General features: G+C 43.8%; 1 protein-coding gene across 3 annotated transcripts in view; it reads right to left on the bottom strand.

The window, feature by feature from the left end:
• Positions 1 to 20,100, bottom strand: part of SOX6 (SRY-box transcription factor 6) — a 655,298-nt gene that overhangs the window by 45,580 nt on the left and 589,618 nt on the right. For all 3 annotated transcript variants that reach the window (XM_045290980.1, XM_045290981.1, XM_045290982.1), the window contains one exon: positions 1,288 to 1,396. In XM_045290980.1, the coding sequence (XP_045146915.1) occupies positions 1,288 to 1,396 (109 nt within the window). The remainder of the gene's footprint in view (positions 1 to 1,287; positions 1,397 to 20,100) is intronic.

Raw genomic sequence — 20,100 nt, 5'->3', positions numbered from 1 at the left:
AAAGCTTGCACGTCTGAGTACCTATGAAAATGTCAGTGTGCTCTGAAGACATTTTTCAAGGAAGACAACAGCTCACTTCTGCTTTTGAGGTCTCTTCTGCCCCCCCCCCCACTTCCTGCCTATGCTCTCTCTGCCCCCATCTCTCCCTCCTTCATCTCCATGCAGCTCTCCCGCATGGGTGCCCGGCACACACAGTCAGTTCACTTTCACACCTTGTCTCAGGACAATCATCAAACACTAGTCTTTTGCTCTGCTATGAAAAATCTACCTTCTGGAACCTCTCGGAGATGTTTCCTAGCTCTCTGATACTAACCTATCTGGCAGGGCTCATGCCAGGAATTTCTGAGCTTCCTAGGATGGCCCCAAGCTATCACCAGCAGCGATGCCCAGTTCAAATGTGCTGCGAAATGGCTTTGTGTGTGTTCAAGGGCTTAGGGTCCTGGAAGAAATCCTGCCAGGAAAAGAGATACCAGTGAGAGCCTTTGCCCTCGAGCTAAAGAAGGACTTCAGCCTGGGACCTGAGATGGGTGAAGGATTGTATTACTCTGAAAAGAACAAATATATCTTCCGTGACTGTGGGCAGGGATTTTGCCAAAGCATCGGCTAACGGGAAAAACAGCCCCTACTCTGCGATGATGACCCAGTAAATAACCAGGCAACATTACTACCGAAATGCTGACCTCGCTCATGAATTGTAGCCAGACTCTGGGGAGCAATTTCTGCTGATTTGCTGCTTGGCCATTAAAAACAAACAAACAAAAAGGGAAGAGGAGCAGACAGGCCTGGAGAGTGCTGTGGACCGACACTCCCAGGGAGAAGCTGGTCTTTCCACCCAGCCTTGCACGTCTTTCGTGATGTGAATGCCCAGGCACAGTCTTCCTCCAGCAAGGGTTTATTCTCTACCCAGTCTAAAGCAACCCACCATTCCCTTCCCCAACGGTTTGCGTACACCTGGAAATCACTAGATTTGGAATTAAACAAGCAAATAACCGCTCCTGAGTGTTGGTTTTGTTTTTTGGTAACAATGCAGTGAGGCAAAGGAAACGCAGAATTTTGTTCCCTGAAACAGTTTTAAAACGCTCAAATGACTTAGGCTGTTATGCTCTCTGTAACGCCGAATCTTCTCAAAGTCCTCAAACGCTGAACAAGCGTTCAAGACGGACATTCCTGCTCTTTGCCAAGAACACTGACCTGATAACTCCAGGGCAAAGTCTGCCAAGATCTGAGCGCCACCTCCGACGCACACAGAGCAGGAGGGAAGCGGCAGGGCAGGGAAGCGGCACTCACCCTCTGCGTCTTCTGGTCGAGTAAGGTCGATGACACCTGGGCCCAGCTTCCCGTCTTCACTGGGCTTTCCCGTTAACTGGGGCCCCAGACTCTCAAAGCGTGTTCTTTCCTAGAGGGCAGAACAATCGGAAGGCTTATTCTAGCTTCCAGATCAGCCATTCTCCACACACACACCCCCCCCCACCGCCCAGTTTCTATCTTGCTTAATAAGCAAAACGTGGATCTACAAACATCATTTCTAGAAACTCCAGAAGATTCCATGGCCTTGGCAATGTTGGCAGCCTCTAGAGCAGTGGTTCTCAACCTGTGGGTCACGACCCCTTTGGGTGTCAAATGACCCTTTCACAGGGGTCACCCGATTCATAACAGCAGCAAAATGACGGTGATGAAGTAGCCACGAAAACAATGTTCTGGTTGGGGGCAGTTACCACAACATGTATTAAAGGGCCATGGCATTAGGAAGGTTGAGAACCACTGCTCTAGAGGATAGTACCTGAGAGGAAGGGACACCTGGGACGGGAGGCCTGCCAGAGCTCTACCGTGCATCTTCTCGCTCTGGGCTATTCCTGCAGTAATCTGAAAGGAATGCAATTGAGAGGCTTCAGCCACAAGCCCCAAACTCGAAAGAGCAGTTCGTACTAAGACGCACTGCTAAATTGAATGGGAGAGTCATTTTCCCATGTGGAGATCACTGTTTGCAATGGTAGTCCGGGGAAATACATATCAGAATTGTGTGCAAGAGACATCCGGGGACTAATATTTTGCAGCAGGCCGACTGGCTGATATCCTATCGATACCCTTATTTTTGCCTTGTTTCACCGTCGTTTCAGCGGTGGCTCCTTGGGAACGGGCAAGGACAGCAGCCCTCTAGTCAGCCATCAAACCAGGCGAGTCAGAGGCGCCTGCCACTGGTGGAGGATGCCCCGCAGATGCCTGCCTTGTTAACCAGTGCTGAGAAACAGGAGGCCGGAGCATCACAATGAATGCTCCCTCTGCAGCCCTGGTGGATCAGCGGCAGAGGGCTCATGGACCAGCAGTAATATGGTGTTCTCGTCTGCAGAAACACAGCACGTGCCCCCTCTTGCCTCCTTGTTGCTCTCCAGGCTCAAACTTGGCTTTGTGTTGTGCTTAAGAATGAATGAAACCTTGTTGTTCATTACGATGAAACAATATTAAATGTCATGTCAGCTTGAAGTTACAGACATGAAATTGCAGCTTCCAGCTTCGGGAATGGTTCTGCATGTTAGACTTAATGCATTATGCAGCAGTGGCGTGCTGATTGCTGTTCTGTCTATTGTTCGGTGACCTAGTTCTGTACTGAGCATGTTTGGCATTAGATGGAGAGACTGCGAGTGTTCTCTTCTGTAAGATGTTTAGAAACTTGGAAATATCCTTAAAGAGCAAACATACAATTACTTGATAGAAACTGTGCCTCATTTGTACAGTCTCGCTACATTTGTGCTTTCTAATATGATTATTTTTGAATATCATTATATTTCTATAATTAATTCCCATCAGTCAAATTGGGCAGGAAGTCTTCCAGTTCCCCTTCCTCATGGCATATGTTGGGATCTGGGTTGGAAGAAAAGCACATCAGAAGCCTTCCTTTAATCTGGCACCATTTCTGTGAAAGATTTGCAACAAAATTATCATCATGAAATTCCCCAACCCGGTAACACTAACTAGTTACAACAGCGCTATGTGGGAAACCCTCTGAAATCCGACACTTGTAGAAAACGGAATGAAAATAAAACTCGAATTAGGTATGGTTCCCCAATAACTGCTTATGTGAACACACGGCTGCATGAGAACAAATTAACCCAGATGCAGGACACAACAAGAAGCAACCACAAGCCATGTGGGAGTTTCACACATTGTCGGGGGGCGGGGGGCGGAGGGGGTTTAGTAGGGAGGACAGCTGCTTTTAATCAGCCCGTTTCTACTTTCAAGTAGCACTTTGGGTTGTCATGATGTAAAGGGAAAGAATTAAAGTGAAGATGAGTAGTACCAGGGAAAGCAAAAATATTCAACCTTTGTTTCACCACATTGTTTCGAATTTCAAATATTTGCATGTGAATGCTTTCCCTGTGTTAAATGCAAAAGGAGTTTTGATGTGACACCTGCAATCGTCTTGGAAGAACAACCTTTAACTGTATTTTCATGGGGGGAAAACAACTTTCTCTGAAAATCAACAGACCGTGCTACCTATCAATATGCATATTTCAAGTATCTTTCTAGTCATTCATTCTCTTTGATTTTAACGGAAAATATTCTCAGCTTTAAAAAAAAGTTCCTGAAAGAATATCAATATTTTGACAAGGAAGGAGAAGAGGGAAAATTACATGCCATGGTTTGTAAAATCCTAAGACAACAAAGCTTACATGATGATAATATCTTTTCTTTTATAAAAAAACGAAGTGCACTCACAATTCAGTAGTATCGGCTTGTTTATAATCATAACAAAAAGCATTCAGAACATTCAACAGCACATTCACAGTGCCTTTGAAGTCAGACATTTCTGTGACTTCATTGGGAAAAAAAAGCTTCTGCAGAGGTACTTTCTCTATAAAATATCAATATTTTGACAGAGTGGAAGTCAAGGCAGAATATCCCACAAAATACTTGCTAAATAGGCAGAAAATAAATCAGTGATAAAAATTGTTTGGGGCAGTCGACTGCATTTTAAATTTGGTGATATTAAGCACTTGTGTTGGAGATTAAAGAAGGACCCTACAAAGCTATGCCTTTCATATAAATTTCCATCTAGTCTCCCCGAAGACTTCCCTCTTTTCTTCAAAGAATAGCTCAGAATATTTATTTGCCAGCCACAGAACCCTAAGATAAGAGGGCCTGATGTCTACAAGTCAGCTCTGGACAGCTGAGCTAAGCAAAGATTTCAGTAGTGAGGCTGTACCTGAACCCAGTCAAGACAGGGTGTTGTCAGAGACACAACCATATGTGCACTCCAAGAAGTTTTAAGTTCACGCCATCATTGCCAATGGGCATGGCTCTAGGTGGGACAAACATAGACTGTGGGTGGCCAACTGCAAATGTTTTGAAGATGTATAAGCCAAAGGCCTCAATGGTAATTGAGCCCCAAGCCCCAGCCACCAGGAAACTCGGGGACTCTCCACGCTGGCACTGAAATGTGGGTTGTCCACGCGGCAAAAGTGATCAGACACTTACTATGCCTTGTCAGTCACGAACATGCAGACAACATAAAAGTTATTGAAAAAAAATTAAAGCCAGCTCTGCTGTGTTGTAGGGCTGTTGGCTCTCTAAGTGCTTTGAAATGATGATATATGAGGTAGCTGTTGCATATTAAATAAAGATATTTAAATGATAAAGCCCCCTTTAGTGAGAGCTGATGAATGTTAAATGTTACAAGTCGCAAGGCGGTGGTATCCATCATCTTCACGGAGTATCGGAGTCAGTGACGGGGCAGCCTCGGTGATGACAGATAGACTGCTACATTATTATCCCTTATTTCCAGAGTCACTGAACAAACCAGTCAACTCCTCGGGCATTATTTTTAACTTTGCATTAAATTAGCAACTTTTCCCTCCCTGCCATGGCAAGGATGATCCATTTTATCTTTGCATGGGTGGAGAGAGAGAATAGATTTGGGGTAACTGAGAGATCAGAGGCTTGTTTTCATCTAGGGGTGAAAAAAAATCAAACTCCCTTTCACTGCAACAAATGTAAAATTGTGAGCTGGGGAAAGAACAGCAATGAAAGAGTAAGCACACAATAATGGCTTTTCTTTGCACTTAGATAAAAGCTGAATTTTTGATGTGCACAGTATATTTTAATAAAATTTTATATACTATGTTTTATACACTTATTGGCTATTCCATAATAATGTGTGTGCTAACAGTAAAATTGCTCTTAAATTTATGTGTGTTATTTATACATTCCCACGTAACAATGCTTTTTGTTGTAAAAAATATTCTGTTTATTAATGTAACTTTACAACCACTGCATCCAAGATCCATGGTAAATTAATGACATTTTTATTATTTTATAGTGTCATTAAATTTTTACTGATCACTCCATCAAACAGAGGCAGTAAAGGCCATAATGTAAACTGGGACACTTAGATCAGGCAGCAGGAAGACATTCCATATAGTCTGAGGAAAACTGCTAGCTATAAATGATATTTACACCATCTTTAAGCATGTGAGAATACTTGGATAAGTTTGGCAAAACTGTTTCAGTAGTGGAGTGGATTGTGTACTTAAATAACAGTTTGCTTGCCAGCAAGACAAGCCTTTTTCAAACCAGATGCAAGGTGACTGATTGCGGCCATCTTCTGAAAAACAACGGTGAAGGGAGGCGGCCATGGGGCGGCCTCCCTCTGGGACCACAGAGACGACACACAGGACCAGCCTCAGCCTCTCAGCACGGTGCACTGGTCCACACTGACGTGGACAGTGGCACCGGCCCGGAAAAGCACTTCGTTGTGATTGCTTCACCAACAAACATGTTTCACTCAAGTAGACACGGTCAGACAATGGTGTGACATCCCCCCCCCCCACCCCCGCTGGCCCCACTGGTCTAAATGGTAGGTGTTTTATCAACCTTTATTCAAAAAAGATAATTACCTCATATTATTTTCACACTTATAGTGCATTGTATAATAGGACACTCTATACTGATGCTCTTAAGTAAACCTAAATGCTTAATAATATAAGAAGGTCATTATTAATTGACAAATATTCTGTTTATATATATATACAGAAGGTAAGCGATAGAAAATTCTGTAATTGTGGAGTTGGAAACTCTTATCTCCTACATGGAGTTTTGAGCACAATTCTTTCCCAAATAAGAACTTTGGTTGTCAATCCTCAACTACAGGTGGAAATATTAGACACGTTTAAAACGCGTTCAGGTTGATCATCAGGAAGGTCAGAGGGAAGGTTCAGACCGCAGCCACGCTGGCCCTGTTACAGTGGATCCCAGCAGCAGAGTTTCCTGGGAGAAAAGAGGTATTTCATCCCCACCCGAAACATAAACGATTTCCTACAAAATCATCTTCCCCTTTCCCCAACTTCCCCCTTCCTTTCCTCAGCTTTCCCATGACCACTTGGTCTTGCTGATTCTTCTGTTACAGCAGCGGTTCTCAACCTGTGGGTTGCGACCTCTTTGGGGGGGGTTGAATGACCCTTTCACAGGGGTCGCCGTTTTCATAACAGTAGCAAAATGACAGTTATGAAGCAGCAACAAAACTAATTTTATGGGTGGGGGGTCACCACCACATGGGGAACTGTTGAAGGGTCTCGGCATTAGGAAGATTGAGAATCGCTGTGTTACAGACACTCATACTGCTCTCTGCCCCCCATTCCCCCTCTTCTCCCCCCCCCCCCCCCCCCCCCCCCCCCCCCCCCCCCCCCCCCCCACTGGCCCTCCCTAACTACCCCAGTGTAGGCCTTTACTGCTGTATACCTACAGCCCTGCTGAATGCTCCTTTCGGGTCTAACCCTTGATCCTGCCCTCTCTGGTCAATTCTCTCACCTCCCGGACAGAGTCCCACTTCATCCTGTCTGATTCAAACCTTTCATGGACCCCTATTTTCTATTTCATTTCATCCAAACCCCTTTAGACCTCCCTTTGACCGGTCTTTTCACATGGCATTTCCTGTAGCTCTGGTCTCACACATGCACAATGTCGTGGACAGCGCTGCTCTTTCCCACAGTTGTTCAGAACCCACCTGCCTTCTCTTCCTCTGGGATGAGACCACACGCTTCCTTGCTCTTCTTCCTGGCCAAGTCACATTCGTATGGAAACACCTACATCGTTCCCAAACCCCACTACCTTTCTGACCTACCTCCTGCCTGATCTACAAAACGTCTTAGTCACCACCACAGAATTAGCTCCTGGTTCGTGGGCTCTAATGTCTTGCTCTGGGTATATGTCACCTTTAGGTGATTCTCTAAAAAAATACAACTACCATGCATGTGTTTTCCTTGGTGATAGAGGTAACAAGCACAGTTGCTCTTCTACCACACCTCTAGCAATGTAAAGGGGCGCTAGAGCCCCAGCAGTGTAGTGGGCACACGGTGGCATGTGATCCACATGGCCGCAGTTATAAATCACCAGCAGCTCCCAGGGAGAGAGACTGAGCTCTCTCCTCCCTGAAATAGTTACAAGTCTCAGAAACTCACAGGGGGTTCCTAGGAGTCAGCCTTGACTCCTGGCAGGGCGTTTGGTTTTGAATGGCCCTAGTAAGGTAGGCATTGAGTGGCTCATCGCAGGCTGACAGTTTGAACTTCCCAGCTGCTTGGTGGGAGAAAGAAGAGGTCATGGGCTCTCACAAAGATTGTCTCAGAAACCCAAGGGGCAGTTCCATTCTGTCCTGTAGGGCTGTTGTGTGTGGGAAACAAGTCCATGGCAGTGGGTTTGGTAATTTAATGAAGGATGAAGATCAAAGTGTCACACTGGAAAGTAACCACATACGTATGCCTTTCTTTGTTTTACTTTGTTGTTGAACACAGCAGAACATATGCCAATCCAATAGCTTCTACATGGCCGAGTGAGTGGCGCTGATTTGTGAGTCTTTGAGTTGTAGCACCATTCCCACCCTCCTTTTCCAAGTTGTTCCTCTCCTGTGAACTTCCCCAGCCCCCGCCAGGGTCCCTAGCAGAGCTTCCCCCACCCAGCATAGTGGTTACGCAGTGAATTGCGCTGCTAGATGCAAGATCAAGCAGTTCAAAACTGCTGTGTGGGAGAAAGATGGGGCGTCCCCCTCCCATGAGGGGTTACAGTCTCAGCCATCCACAGGGACAAGTCCACCCTGTCCTCTAGGGTTCCTGAGTCTGAGTCAACTCCCTGTCAGTGAGTGGTGCCTGGTGGGCTCTCTCTAATCTTCTGACTTGCTGTTGTCAACAAGTGCATATGCTGACTCACATATACTTTTTTAAAAGGCTGTTCTTTTTGGAAGGAGTTACTTTGGATGCACAAGATTTCTTTTCAAAGGTACAACTGAATGGCTCCCGAGTCAGTCGTCATGAAAATTAAGACTGGTTAGGAGAAATGATGTTCATTATTAAACCTCGTTGTTAAATAACATTTTGCCAGCCAAGACTATTATTTATTTAGCTTCTAAAGTATCCTTAACAACAGCATTGTGCTAAGACTCATGCATTAATTAAGGCCTGAGTTTTCCAACTGGGTTTGCCCACATACCACAAATACATCCAATGGAATGGTAGTAGGGAAGAGTATCACTAACTGATCATTGAACTATAGGAACATTTTTTTCCAATGAGTATTCCAGTAAATCTTCACACCAAGAATTCAAAGAAAATATTACCATTACTATCGCTTTTATAAAAGTAAACCTCAGAAGGATTTGTATTTTAAGTCACTAACCTAAATTTTAGATCAGCATTTATTCTAAGATAAATTTAGAATCACAGGTCTCTAACTTAATTGCCATATGATCTCTCTGAGCCTGTTTCCTCATTTGTTGAATAGAATTTTAAAAAATGGGCATGCTGCCGGGTTATGGTAGTTTATATGTATAAATGCTTTGAAAAATTAAATATCTCATAAGAGTATCCAATTCTGTTAGAGAGATTAGTGCTTACTAAATATTTCAAAGCTAAACACTAATGCAGGTAGTCCTCTGACTGAACCACACCAAAAATCCAAGCCTGCGGCTTTAAGTAGGATCTGGTGTGGAGCAACGCTCTGGGCCAGAGTAGACCTGCTCTGCAGGGTTCCCAGGACTGTGAATCTTTGTGGAAGCAGGCTGCCACATCTTTCCCCCACAGGCAGTTGGTGGATTCAAACCCTGGCCTTTCAGTGAAAGGCCAAGCACTTTAAGCCCAGTGCCACCAGAGCCCCCCAATGACCTAAAGGAAAATCATTACTCTCCTCTACAACCATGGATGTATCCAAAGAGACTTTCCCTGTAGCATTGGCCACTAAGCATCTGCAAAGCAACTTTACGTCTCCTGGCATCCTGAGTCGCATGCAGCCATTGAAACTTGCTATTCTGTATTTATAGCCGGGGCCCGCATCACCAACTTCTCTGTATTGCCACATGGCCCTTTATGATCCGGGCCCTGATGCTCTCATCAAGGTCCCATCCTCTGGATGACTGTTTAGATTCTCTGTTCCAGTCAGAGTGAACTCTTGGAGCTTCCCGAAAAAAGATGTATTTCACCCTGTGTATTTTCATCTGCTGGCCTCTTTCTTCACTCCCCTTCCCTCCCTGATACCACCCGAGTGAACCCTTTTAAGGTTGACTTGAACATTTCTTCTGGACAAATCCTTTTTTGACTGTCTCCCACCAGCCCCAGGCACAGTTCACCACCCTTTCCTGTCCCCGTGCCCCCTGGTTGTGTGCTGTGACCGTGGGGGTGTTTCAAGGCTGCGTCCCTGTCTTATTAGCTGTGTGCTGTCTGTGCCTCTCACCGATGCTGACGCTCTGCTTCCTACATGAACAAATGAAATCATTTTCCTGGGAAAAGTATCCCCTACCTTTTATTTTAATTTTACTTTTCAGTAAGATTACATGAGTTCTCTGATCTTTTTCAAAAAGCAGTGAGACACACATGATGAAAAGACGGTGGAGTACAAAGGAAGGTGGGTAAGCAGGTCACACCACAGGGTGAGGGACTCAGCCTGGTGTTACCTGAAGGGCTCTGAAGCAGAGTCCGCCCTAAAGTCTCAAGCATCTCTTCTGTGCCGACTCTTGTTGGACGGCTCTTGCACTGCTTCGAAATCTGTCAGTAGTGATTCATTTTTCAAATCAGTTAAAAATGCCACTCTCTTTGGAAAGGGTAATAAACTGTTAAACAAAATCATATTAATTTCAGCTTAATTCCCCCAGAGAAAATGAGAGTATTACAAGGAAAGATCACCCACTTGAAAGTACATGAGCAGAAGCATAGAGCTGTTGGCCACGAAGGTTCTCCAGGTATCGTAATCCGTATGAAAATAAAATGAAACAAGAATAGTAAAAAAGTCCCAAAGAAACCAGAACGGTGATTTCTGCTCTTGTTGCTGACCAAAATACACTACTGCATATACTCAAGTATAAGCCGACCCGATCATCAGCCGAGGCACCTCATTTTACCACAAAAACTGCATTAAAAATGTGCTGAAAAACTCAGCTTATACACGAGTATATACGGTACATAAGAAAACAGAAAATTTTAGATAAGGGTTTTTATTAGACTCAAAAGCAATTCTATGGGAGCTATTGCCATTAAAACCTAGGAGCGGTGTCTGTGTTGATAAACACACACACACACACACACACACACACACGCATGCACGCACGCAAACACACACACACACACACACACACACATACACACACACATGCACGCACGCAAACAAAACCCGGGGAATGGATTCTGGTTCACAGCAACCTTACACAAACACACACACACACACAAACACACACACACACACAGACACACGCACGCACGCAAACAAAACCCCGGGAATGGATTCTGGTTCACAGCAACCTTATAGGGCAGAGTGGGGTTGCCCCACCACGTGTCCGAGGCTGTACATCTTTATGGAAGCAGCCTGCCACATCTTTCTCCTGGTTCAAACGGCTGGCCTTTCTGTTAGCTGCCAAGTGAGTGCTTAACCTCCACACCCCTCATTTCATATATAAACTCACAGAAGAGAAAGTTCTCTTTTCAAGGAAACGAAGACTTGTAAGCATTTTGCAAGTTTTCAAAATCCCCCAAGATTCATATTGGAGGCAAGACACTTAATAGACCACACAGTTCATCTCTTGGGATATGAGCCATTGGACACTAACTAAGCTGCTGGTGAGACCGTCTGGCGCCTCTCTCTCGCTGCAGCTCTGAGCGGGCCTCGCAAGCACAGAAGGCACCTGCAGCACCTGCCTGCTGCGATGGACGAAACGTCTGCAGAGCCCTGTGTGGCTGTATTTCATGGGGCTTTCAAAGACATTCTCACATGATGCTTGCCAAGGTTCCTCCCGGGTTTCAGGAGGGTCCCAAACTAAGCAAGTGCTCTCTCCACCCCTCTCCCAAGGACTGCATCCTCTACACCGCCTATAACACGTGCTTAGGCTCTTGTCACTGGCCATCAAATGATAAATGACAAAGTAGCATTCCCTTGAGAGATATGGGACCCTTTTGGGCTTGGGAGCCACTGAATTACATTGGCTTCATCGGGATTATAGTGCTTACTGAACCCCTTAACCAAACACTTTCTGTTTCCTTCATATGGTTTTAATATGGTTTCAACCAATTGCAAGGTTATTTATAAGTTTGCAACTCCCAAGTAGAGTTATAAAGCATTCAGATGTAAGCAGACCCAGTTGTGTGCTGGCCCAATTCCTACTTATCTGTGGTTCCCAACTTCTCATTTCTGTGCAGAGGCATGATGCAGGTTTGTTTCTGGATAGTCTCTGACTCACTATTCGTTTCGGTAGCAAGCTCAGGAAAACTTCCATGGCAAATGGTTACAAATGCTTACTAAAATTGAACATGATCTGAGCCCTATAGAATTATATCTCCCCCCCAAAAGAAGAATTATGTCTCCATGTTAGCCACCCATAAGATTTGATTATTCTAACATTTATTTCATGAGGAAAGAGTCACAGTGAATTAACCAACACCTGGACAAATGACTCTTTCCAAAAAGGTACCTTGGGAATTCTATTTCCCCCAAAGCTAGGAACTTAATTTCAGATACCTATTTACTTTACAATGCACACTTTGCAATATTGTTTGTTGTTGTTTTTGAAACACAGGTGCAGTTCATTAAAAACAAAGATGTCAAAGTCGTATAGCCAAGAATGAACACTCTCTTCAAGAAGTGCACTTTGATATCCGTTTTGTCTGGCAAACTGATCAACTTGAAGATTGTTTTCCTCAGAAATATAATCACAAACGTCGGAAAACAGAAAAGGTGTTGCTGCAGAGTATTTGTTTTAATTTATGAGACATATAAATGTATCCAACTTCCTAAGAGATCTTCCTTTAACCTAAAGAAACCCTTGTGCCAGGAAAGTAACTTTACCTATTTTAAAAGGAGAACTGTACCCATGAAAAGCTTTGATTCTGGGAGGAAGCAGAGAGGCTTCATGTACCACGCAGGAGCCACAGGTTACCATGCTTCCTCAATATTGCACCGCAGGCTCACTACAGATCCAGAAGACACCCCATCCTCGTGGTCCGGCTCTCAAGTCCCTGCCCCTTCCTCCGCACTTACTTCTCTGCCATCACTTGAGCTCCTTAGAAACTAGGCGAGCCCTGGGCCACTTCCTCTGTAAATGGAGGGCACGCAATATGCTTATCCCCGAGGTTTCTCCCAGCTCTGAAATAGGATGATTCCATGACACTTGCTCTCTGAGATCAATACACAGCACAAGTGAGCAAATGACTGTGTTATGTCAGTTAGAAAAATAAAAAACTTCAGCTTTTTTTTGGTGGTGGGAGCAATAATTAATCTTTTCAAGGATCATTAGAAAATGACCAATTTGTCAAACCAGCCTACCAAATCCTGGTCTCTCTTAACCAAAAAACATTTGTCTGCTGTGTCCCATCCTCGCTCTAGACCAAAGAAGGAGACAAGGAGCAGCGCGTGGCCGGCGAGGCAAGGGAAGGATGCGGGGCCTCTAAGAGCGGAAACACTGCTGAAAGACGCCTGCGCGTGCCTAGTTCAGGACTCACCACGGCTCTGTCCCAGAAGACATCCCCTTTGACTGAAAGCAAGGCAGCAGAGGTCAAACAGGTCAACAAAAAGGCAGGGGGAAAACTGATTGACACCTTAATGTCAGTATTTTTTGCCGTTATCCTCGTCCTAGGAAACAGGAAGTACTCATGAGGTCATCGGTGACTTTTAAATTTTAGGGGCGGAAAAAAAAAAGCCAGGTCTACATTTTCTTACTTGTGAAAGCAGCTTTCCTTAAGACTAACTAAAATTTAGAAATGATGTCTCCTTTTCATGAATATTAATAAAAAAATTAAAGTAGCCAAAGTGAAGAAAATATTTAGGAACCTTATTCCAAGTACTATTCCAATACGGCAACATTACACAGGACAAAAGCTAGTGTCCAACTGTGGTGATATGTGTTAATTGCATGGTTCTCCAAAGATGTGGGAGAACTGATATCAATTACAGTATAATTACCATTACTTCCAACAGAGTTAACATGTAGTTACCACAAAATAACGTACAATTAACTGCACACCAGACTAAATAAGATACAACTTAAAAATTCCCAAATGTGGCCATAGTACAAGTCTTCTATCTTTAAAAAAAAAAGTGTCTTCACAGATCTCATCACAGCATTTTTCAGGAATTAGTGTAATTATTTCAAAGAGGGAGCAACCAAGTCAGTTGTAGAAGTGAGGAAGAATCATTTCTAGCCAGAAGATTAAGCACTGCATAGGGAGATCCTTGTATCCACAATAATTTCAATGCAATAAGCTAAAGTTTCAGTCAGTAAAATTAAAATCTGTATTTCTTTGAGGATTGTACTTAAAATTAGGCAGCTATGTTATAAAGCGGAGTTCTTCAAGAATGTTCTTAGTGTTTACTTGTACTCTCTTTTATTTTTTCTGAACATCGGATAAGAGCGGACTTCTGGGGGGCTGCAGAGGCCACGGGAAGGTAGAAGATACAGTGTCAGAAGGACTTTCTAGATATTTGCCTGTGAGATGGAAAAGCATGTCTCAATATGAGCCAATTCCTTATCAGGCGGTGAACGGAAGGGACACAGAAGGCTACAGTTCAGGCTGAAGAAGTAAAATTGCTTGCTGGAAGGCCCCAAGTCAGCGCCAGTAACACAGGAAGGATGCCTCCACAGGCTGCATACGTGTGAGGGGCATGTGGGGGAACGCATACATGCCAAAAACGCATGTAGGTCTAATTAGAAGAGAACTGGAAGTGGCAGAGTGCGATGCTGTGAAGTTGACAAAAGGACAAAGGGAAAGTAGCTGCATTTAAAACCTAGCTACAGTGTATCTGCTATATCCGTTTCAAACATCTGGGCTTCCAATTATTTATTGAACTCATGTGTGAGACTTATTTGGGAATGCTCAAATCGTTGAAGAGCAGGGGCTGGCAGAATGCTTTCTAAAATACTTACAGGAACAAACTCTTGTTAAAATCTTAAACCATATAGACAAGATCTACAATGACTTTATTATTTTTTTTTTGCAAGTGTGTGAAAGCCAAGAAAAAGCTAGTATGCAAAGAATACATTTGTAAACAGCACACGGATTAATGCAATACTCATTCGGAATTTGTGTTTTATATCTTTGTGAAGATCTTGTAAATTCTTCTACCTGAATTCTGACTGGAGGTTAAAGGAGGCTCTGCGCTCATTTGGAAAGGGTTACACATCTTGTCGGAGGCTGACATGGACAGAGATAGGGGGCCTGGGAGCTTTCAGCACCTTCCATTCCCTACTTTGTCAATAGGGTCCTGTTTTCTCTGAGTGGAGAGGTCAGGGAGAGGTGCATTATTTTTGCACCCAGTTCTATGTTTTCCTCGATTAAATTCATGACCCTTTGTTATGCGCCAAGGAGAGCAAACTGTTTCCGAGAGATGACAAGAGCACAATGACGGGTACACCGTTATGCCACGCTCGTTCCTCTTGTCCCCACGTCACTGCTGCATTCCTCTGATTATTGCAGCCTCAAAAATGTGCTGATCACTGTGTGTGTTAGGCGACAGTCAGCCCCGAGAAGCTAATATCCCACATAAAGCACATTATGTATGTGATGTAAATGAGCGATGAGCTGTCCACATATCAGCTGTTTGTCATCAGAGAGCTGGAAAACAGAGAAGATGGGGGGGGGGGGCAGGGTTGGCAAATGTTTAGCGCCCTCCCACTATGTTCACATAGCAGGGGGAAAAAATCCCAAAGCACCTGCTCCTCATAGCTCACCTCCGTTGGTCCCCACAGTGGAGATACTTTTCATCCAACAGGCATTTGGGTGCTGGCTCTTTTACTTGTTGTTGTTTAGAAAAAGGGAAAGGATTGGCCATTTCCACATTCAGAAGTTAGACACTGGAATGCAGGAAGGACAGCTCCGAGAGAACCCCCAAAGTACCAAGTTCCTTTTACAAGAACTAAACTATCTTCAGCCTTTCTTTCAACAAATATTTGAATTACCAAGACACCAATCACATTGGAATTGGATTTCTGAATTACCTCAAAAATGAGAACTCGGTATTCTAATTGAAAATTGGAGCTTGGAAAAAAAAGTAGAACAGTTACCATCTGAATCCCTGCTCTGCAAGCACGTGCTGCAGTGTCTGAGAGCCGTCCTCTGCAGGTGAGGGCTGGCGCTTGCTCACCGCTGAGGAAATCAGCACGACACCGCAGAGGCTGTCAGACTAGCCACGGACACACATGTGCAGACTCATTCCCAAGGCGAGGTCAGCAGCTCTCTTAGCCTGGAACTATCCTGCGTGAACAAGGGACATTCTGGAAAATTAACCAGAGGAGGGGAGACGGATCACTCACCCTCGAAGGTTATCTAATAAAACATAGTTGCCCAATCACAAAGAAAGGGGAAAAAATGTTATTTGTAGAACAAATAACTTCCCACGTGAACACTGTCATTAGCAGCTTTCAAAACTCTGTAGAAGTTTTGATGGCACTTTCAGATGAACGACTAAAGAACGTGAATGCATCCATGATGCAAGTTATGATGTTTCTGAAACATAACACTTATTTAACGTCACTGCATACGTTCATCACGACAGTGACTTAGACCGAAAGAGGGAAAAAAAGGAACAAATGTGCTTTGGGCTGATGAAAATTCAGTTTGTAGTTTATACTATGGTCCAAAGTTTAGTTTTCTGTAGCTGAGATGATGACAGAAAAAGCAACAACAATGGCAACAAAAATTGTTTATCAGTCTGGTCAGCTTTCTAGCCTGCATCAGAATTAAATCTGTAATTCGTATAGGGCACCAGGTTGTATATTGTGTTCTTTTGTGGCAATATGGCAAGAAGGGCTGGATCATTATGGTGCTCAGGCCAAATAAACAAGCAAGTCTTATTAGGACAATATAATCTACTGAGAAACGTTGGAGTTTGGAAGACCGGCCTTTCCTGGCAGTCCTTTATCTCAGGTTGTCTACTTCCGGTGGTCGTCCTTGTAGTTTCAGCTGCTTCAAGAGTCATTTGTCCATTGTTCTAGTGACATACTTTGCTTCTTTGAGAAATAGATTTGAATGTGAACTTCATTCTTTAGTATGGTTTCCACTTAAAGATCAATTAATACTTAATATTCCCTCAGACATCACCCATAGATAATTTTATCTCATTAAGTTACTTTTAAGAAAACATTACATAAATGTGTAGAAATTACTCAGCAAAGAATTTATAAGAAGCCACGTGGAATTCATTAACTCAGTGTTTTGATCTCCCTGTATTGTGCTGATCACTGAATTCATCTACATTTAACTAACTCTCAATTCTCAGCTAATTCTTTAAGAAAAAGTAAATGCTTCCTATAAACTCTAGAGATCTTGGGAACAACAGACTTGATTAACTTGAAATAGACTTGTACATTTTCTCCTTCCTAACACCACCCTCTCAGATGATAAACAACAACCAAAAAATGTTTTATTTATGGAGAGAAAAGGAATATATGCTACTTATTTATGTTATCAGCCTAAGGCAGCCTTGTCAGTTCACACCCTTCCAATGAAACGGTGTACAGAAGGCACAGCTGACGGCGGACTTTATCATCAGGGCCTTGGTTCTCCTGCTCATCCCACATTAAATATAGTACATGACGACGCTGTCAGGTCAGTGGAATGCTAACCAGATGGTTAGTGGTTCAAACCCACCAGTGGCTCTAAGGGAAAAAGAGAAGGTTGTTGACTCCGTAAGTATTGACAGTCTCAGGAACCCTACTTGGGATTGCCACGAGTCAGAACTGACCCCACGGCGGTGGGTTAGGTTGGGTTTTTGGTATGCTCAGTCTTGGTGTCCACTCACTAGCATTTTATCATTTGAAAAATGTTTTTGCATAGTGTATTTTATTTTTCAAACACTACCATCCTAGTTTTGCAGACTGTATGAGGCTTGGTAAAATTAGAGGGCTGATGTCAGATGGATGGTGGCTGAATGCAATGAATAGCAGAAAGATGTTTTTCTGTCTTATTGATTACTCAAAGGCTTTCAGCTGTGTAGATCAAAACGTAATTAGAAACACTGTCCAGAATGAGCAATCCAGAACACTTAATTGTGCTGATGCAAAACCTGTACCTAGACCAAGAGGAAAAAATGTACATCAAGATTGTATCTTTCACCGTACTTACTCACTCGATATACTGAGCAAATTAGCTGAGGAGCCGGACTAGATGAAGAATGCAGCCTCAGGATTGGACAGTTTCACTAACAACCTATAATCTGCAGATGACATAACCCTGCTTGCTGAAAGCGAAGAGGAGGTGATCTTACTGATTCATTGTAAAGCCAACAAAAATTCCCACAACTAGACCAATAAGCAATCTCATGAAAATGGAGAAGAAGTTGTCAAGGATTTTGTTCTACTTGCATCCACTATCAATGCCCATGGAAACAGCAGTCCAGAAATCGAATGACATATCGCATTGGGCAAATCTACGGCAAAAGACCTCTTTAAAGTACTGAAAAGCAAAGATGGTACCTTGAGGACTAAGGTGCATCTAATAAAAGTCATGGCATTTTCAATCACCAAACAAGTGAATAAGGAAGGCCAAAGAACAATGGATGCCTGGTATGATGGTGCTGGCAAAGAATATTAAATATGCCATGGACAAAAGAACGAACAGGTCCCTCTTGGAAGAAGTACGGCCAGAATGCTCTTTAGAAGTGAAGACGGTAAAACGTGTCTCATGTACACGTCTCATGATGTGTGATCAGGGGCGACCAGTCCCTAGAGAAGGACATCAGGCTTGTAGAGGGTCAGCAAAAAGCAGCAGCTCCTGGACAAATCCGACGGAGAGCGTGGCTGCAGGAACGGGCTAAGACATAAAGGTTGTGAGGCTGGCACAGGGCCGGGCAGTGTTTCCTTCTGCTGTACACAGGGTGGCCACAAGTTGGAACTGATATGCTAGCACCAAACAGTACGTTGTTGGTTATAACAAAAATTCTTGGAAGCCCAGCTACATATATCAATATGCCTACAGGCTAACACTCTATGCTAATTTATTTTTTGTACCTTCTAATGTGTTTTAGTGAGCTTTCCTCATTGCCCAATTACACTGACACTTTGGATCACTGTGCTTTATCTACTCGAAACTCAATGCCATGGAATCAATTCTGACTGAGAACAACGACCCTGTAAGCCTGGGTGGACCCGCTCCCCGTGCATTTCTGAGATTGCAGCTCTTCAGGGGAGAAGACAGCCTCCTCTTTTGGAGCTGCTGGTGGTTGTGACGTTGCTGCTGGCCTTTGTTTATCCAAGTGTTGACCTTCAGTTGGCTGCTCAATGGGCGACATACATCACCACTCAGACTCAACTCCCACTGCCATGGAGTTGATGCTTACCCACCGCGACCCTATAGGACAGGGTAGAACTGCCTCTGTGGTTTTCTGAGGCTGTAACTGACTACCGGAGTAGAAAGTCCCATCTTTCTCCTGAGATGCAGCTGGTAGTTTAGAACTTTGGACCTTGCGGTTGGCAGCCCAACTCGTAACTCACTACACCACTTAGGATCCTTGTATCTGTATGTTCTATAAATGTACCTGCTGATATTTTTGTGTTGCTGCTGGTATCTTAACAGTCATTGATTGTGTCAAATTATATGGTGTTTTAGGTACAATATTGAGGTGATTAGTATTTGTGAACCCATTATCAATTCCTTTTTTCTTTGAGAATTAAGTAATTAAATGAAAGGGAGAAGAAATTAAGTTACTAATAATATTGTAACTAATAGACTTGTAATTCAACTTAGCAAGATCGTTCTTAAGAGTGATATAATCTAAAATATAACATTAAGCGATTTACAATTATGTTTATCACATATTATTGTATGACTAAAATTAATAACATACATTATGAAAAATCTATTATCTGGCACAGGTGGGATGTTTGCCAGGTGGGTGGTGACACCATGGATTGCCACGCTGTTATCACACCCCTCATGATCTCACTGCAGGCCAGGACCCTTCTACCACTTGGCTCAGTTTAGCGTCTAAGACTAGATTCATAAACAGGCATAGGTCATGAAATCCAGAAGATCCTCAACCAAAGTGGCTTCCAAAGCTCAGCAAGTCAATACGTCCGATTCTTCTTTGTAAATTTAACTTTCTTAAGCACTTTGGATCCCAGAAGCCACAGCCAATTAAATAAATAAAATCTGTGTTAGATTCTGACTAGTTGTGTTCTGGTTGTTTTTCAGCCTCCTTCAACCATGCTGCTGCTGTGTGTTTTGCATGAGAAGTTCTGACGGCCATATGATGAGGGAGGAAGCCCCAGCACCCCCTGCTACCATGCTACCACCATGCTGGTATCTCAGCAGATGCAGGTCTTACACGATAGCCCTGCAGCAGAGAATGCAGAGAACCAGCTGCCCTTGGTAACTAAAGAGTTTGGAGGAAAGTCTCCATCAGTGGTCATAGACTGCACTGTAAGTGCAGCGGGCTGTAGACTTATGGTGGGAAATGGAAAAGGGGAGAGACGGAAGAAAGAAGGAAGGAGAAGGGGCGGGGGGGGGGGGGGGGGGGGGGGCGGAGATGGCTAGACCAGACACAGAGTGGAATACTCCCCAAACTTACAGGGAGGCAAGGAGATAGAAGTGTCTGAGGCACCAGTGTCTGGATCCACAAAGCAAAGTCCACACCAAAGGACAGAGGAGA

Source organism: Echinops telfairi, unplaced genomic scaffold (assembly GCF_000313985.2).
Source record: "Echinops telfairi isolate 266 unplaced genomic scaffold, ASM31398v2 ScPeMD7_60;HRSCAF=208, whole genome shotgun sequence".
Classification (NCBI taxonomy): Eukaryota; Metazoa; Chordata; class Mammalia; order Afrosoricida; family Tenrecidae; genus Echinops; species Echinops telfairi.
This window is presented reverse-complemented; position numbering and strand designations above follow the sequence as displayed.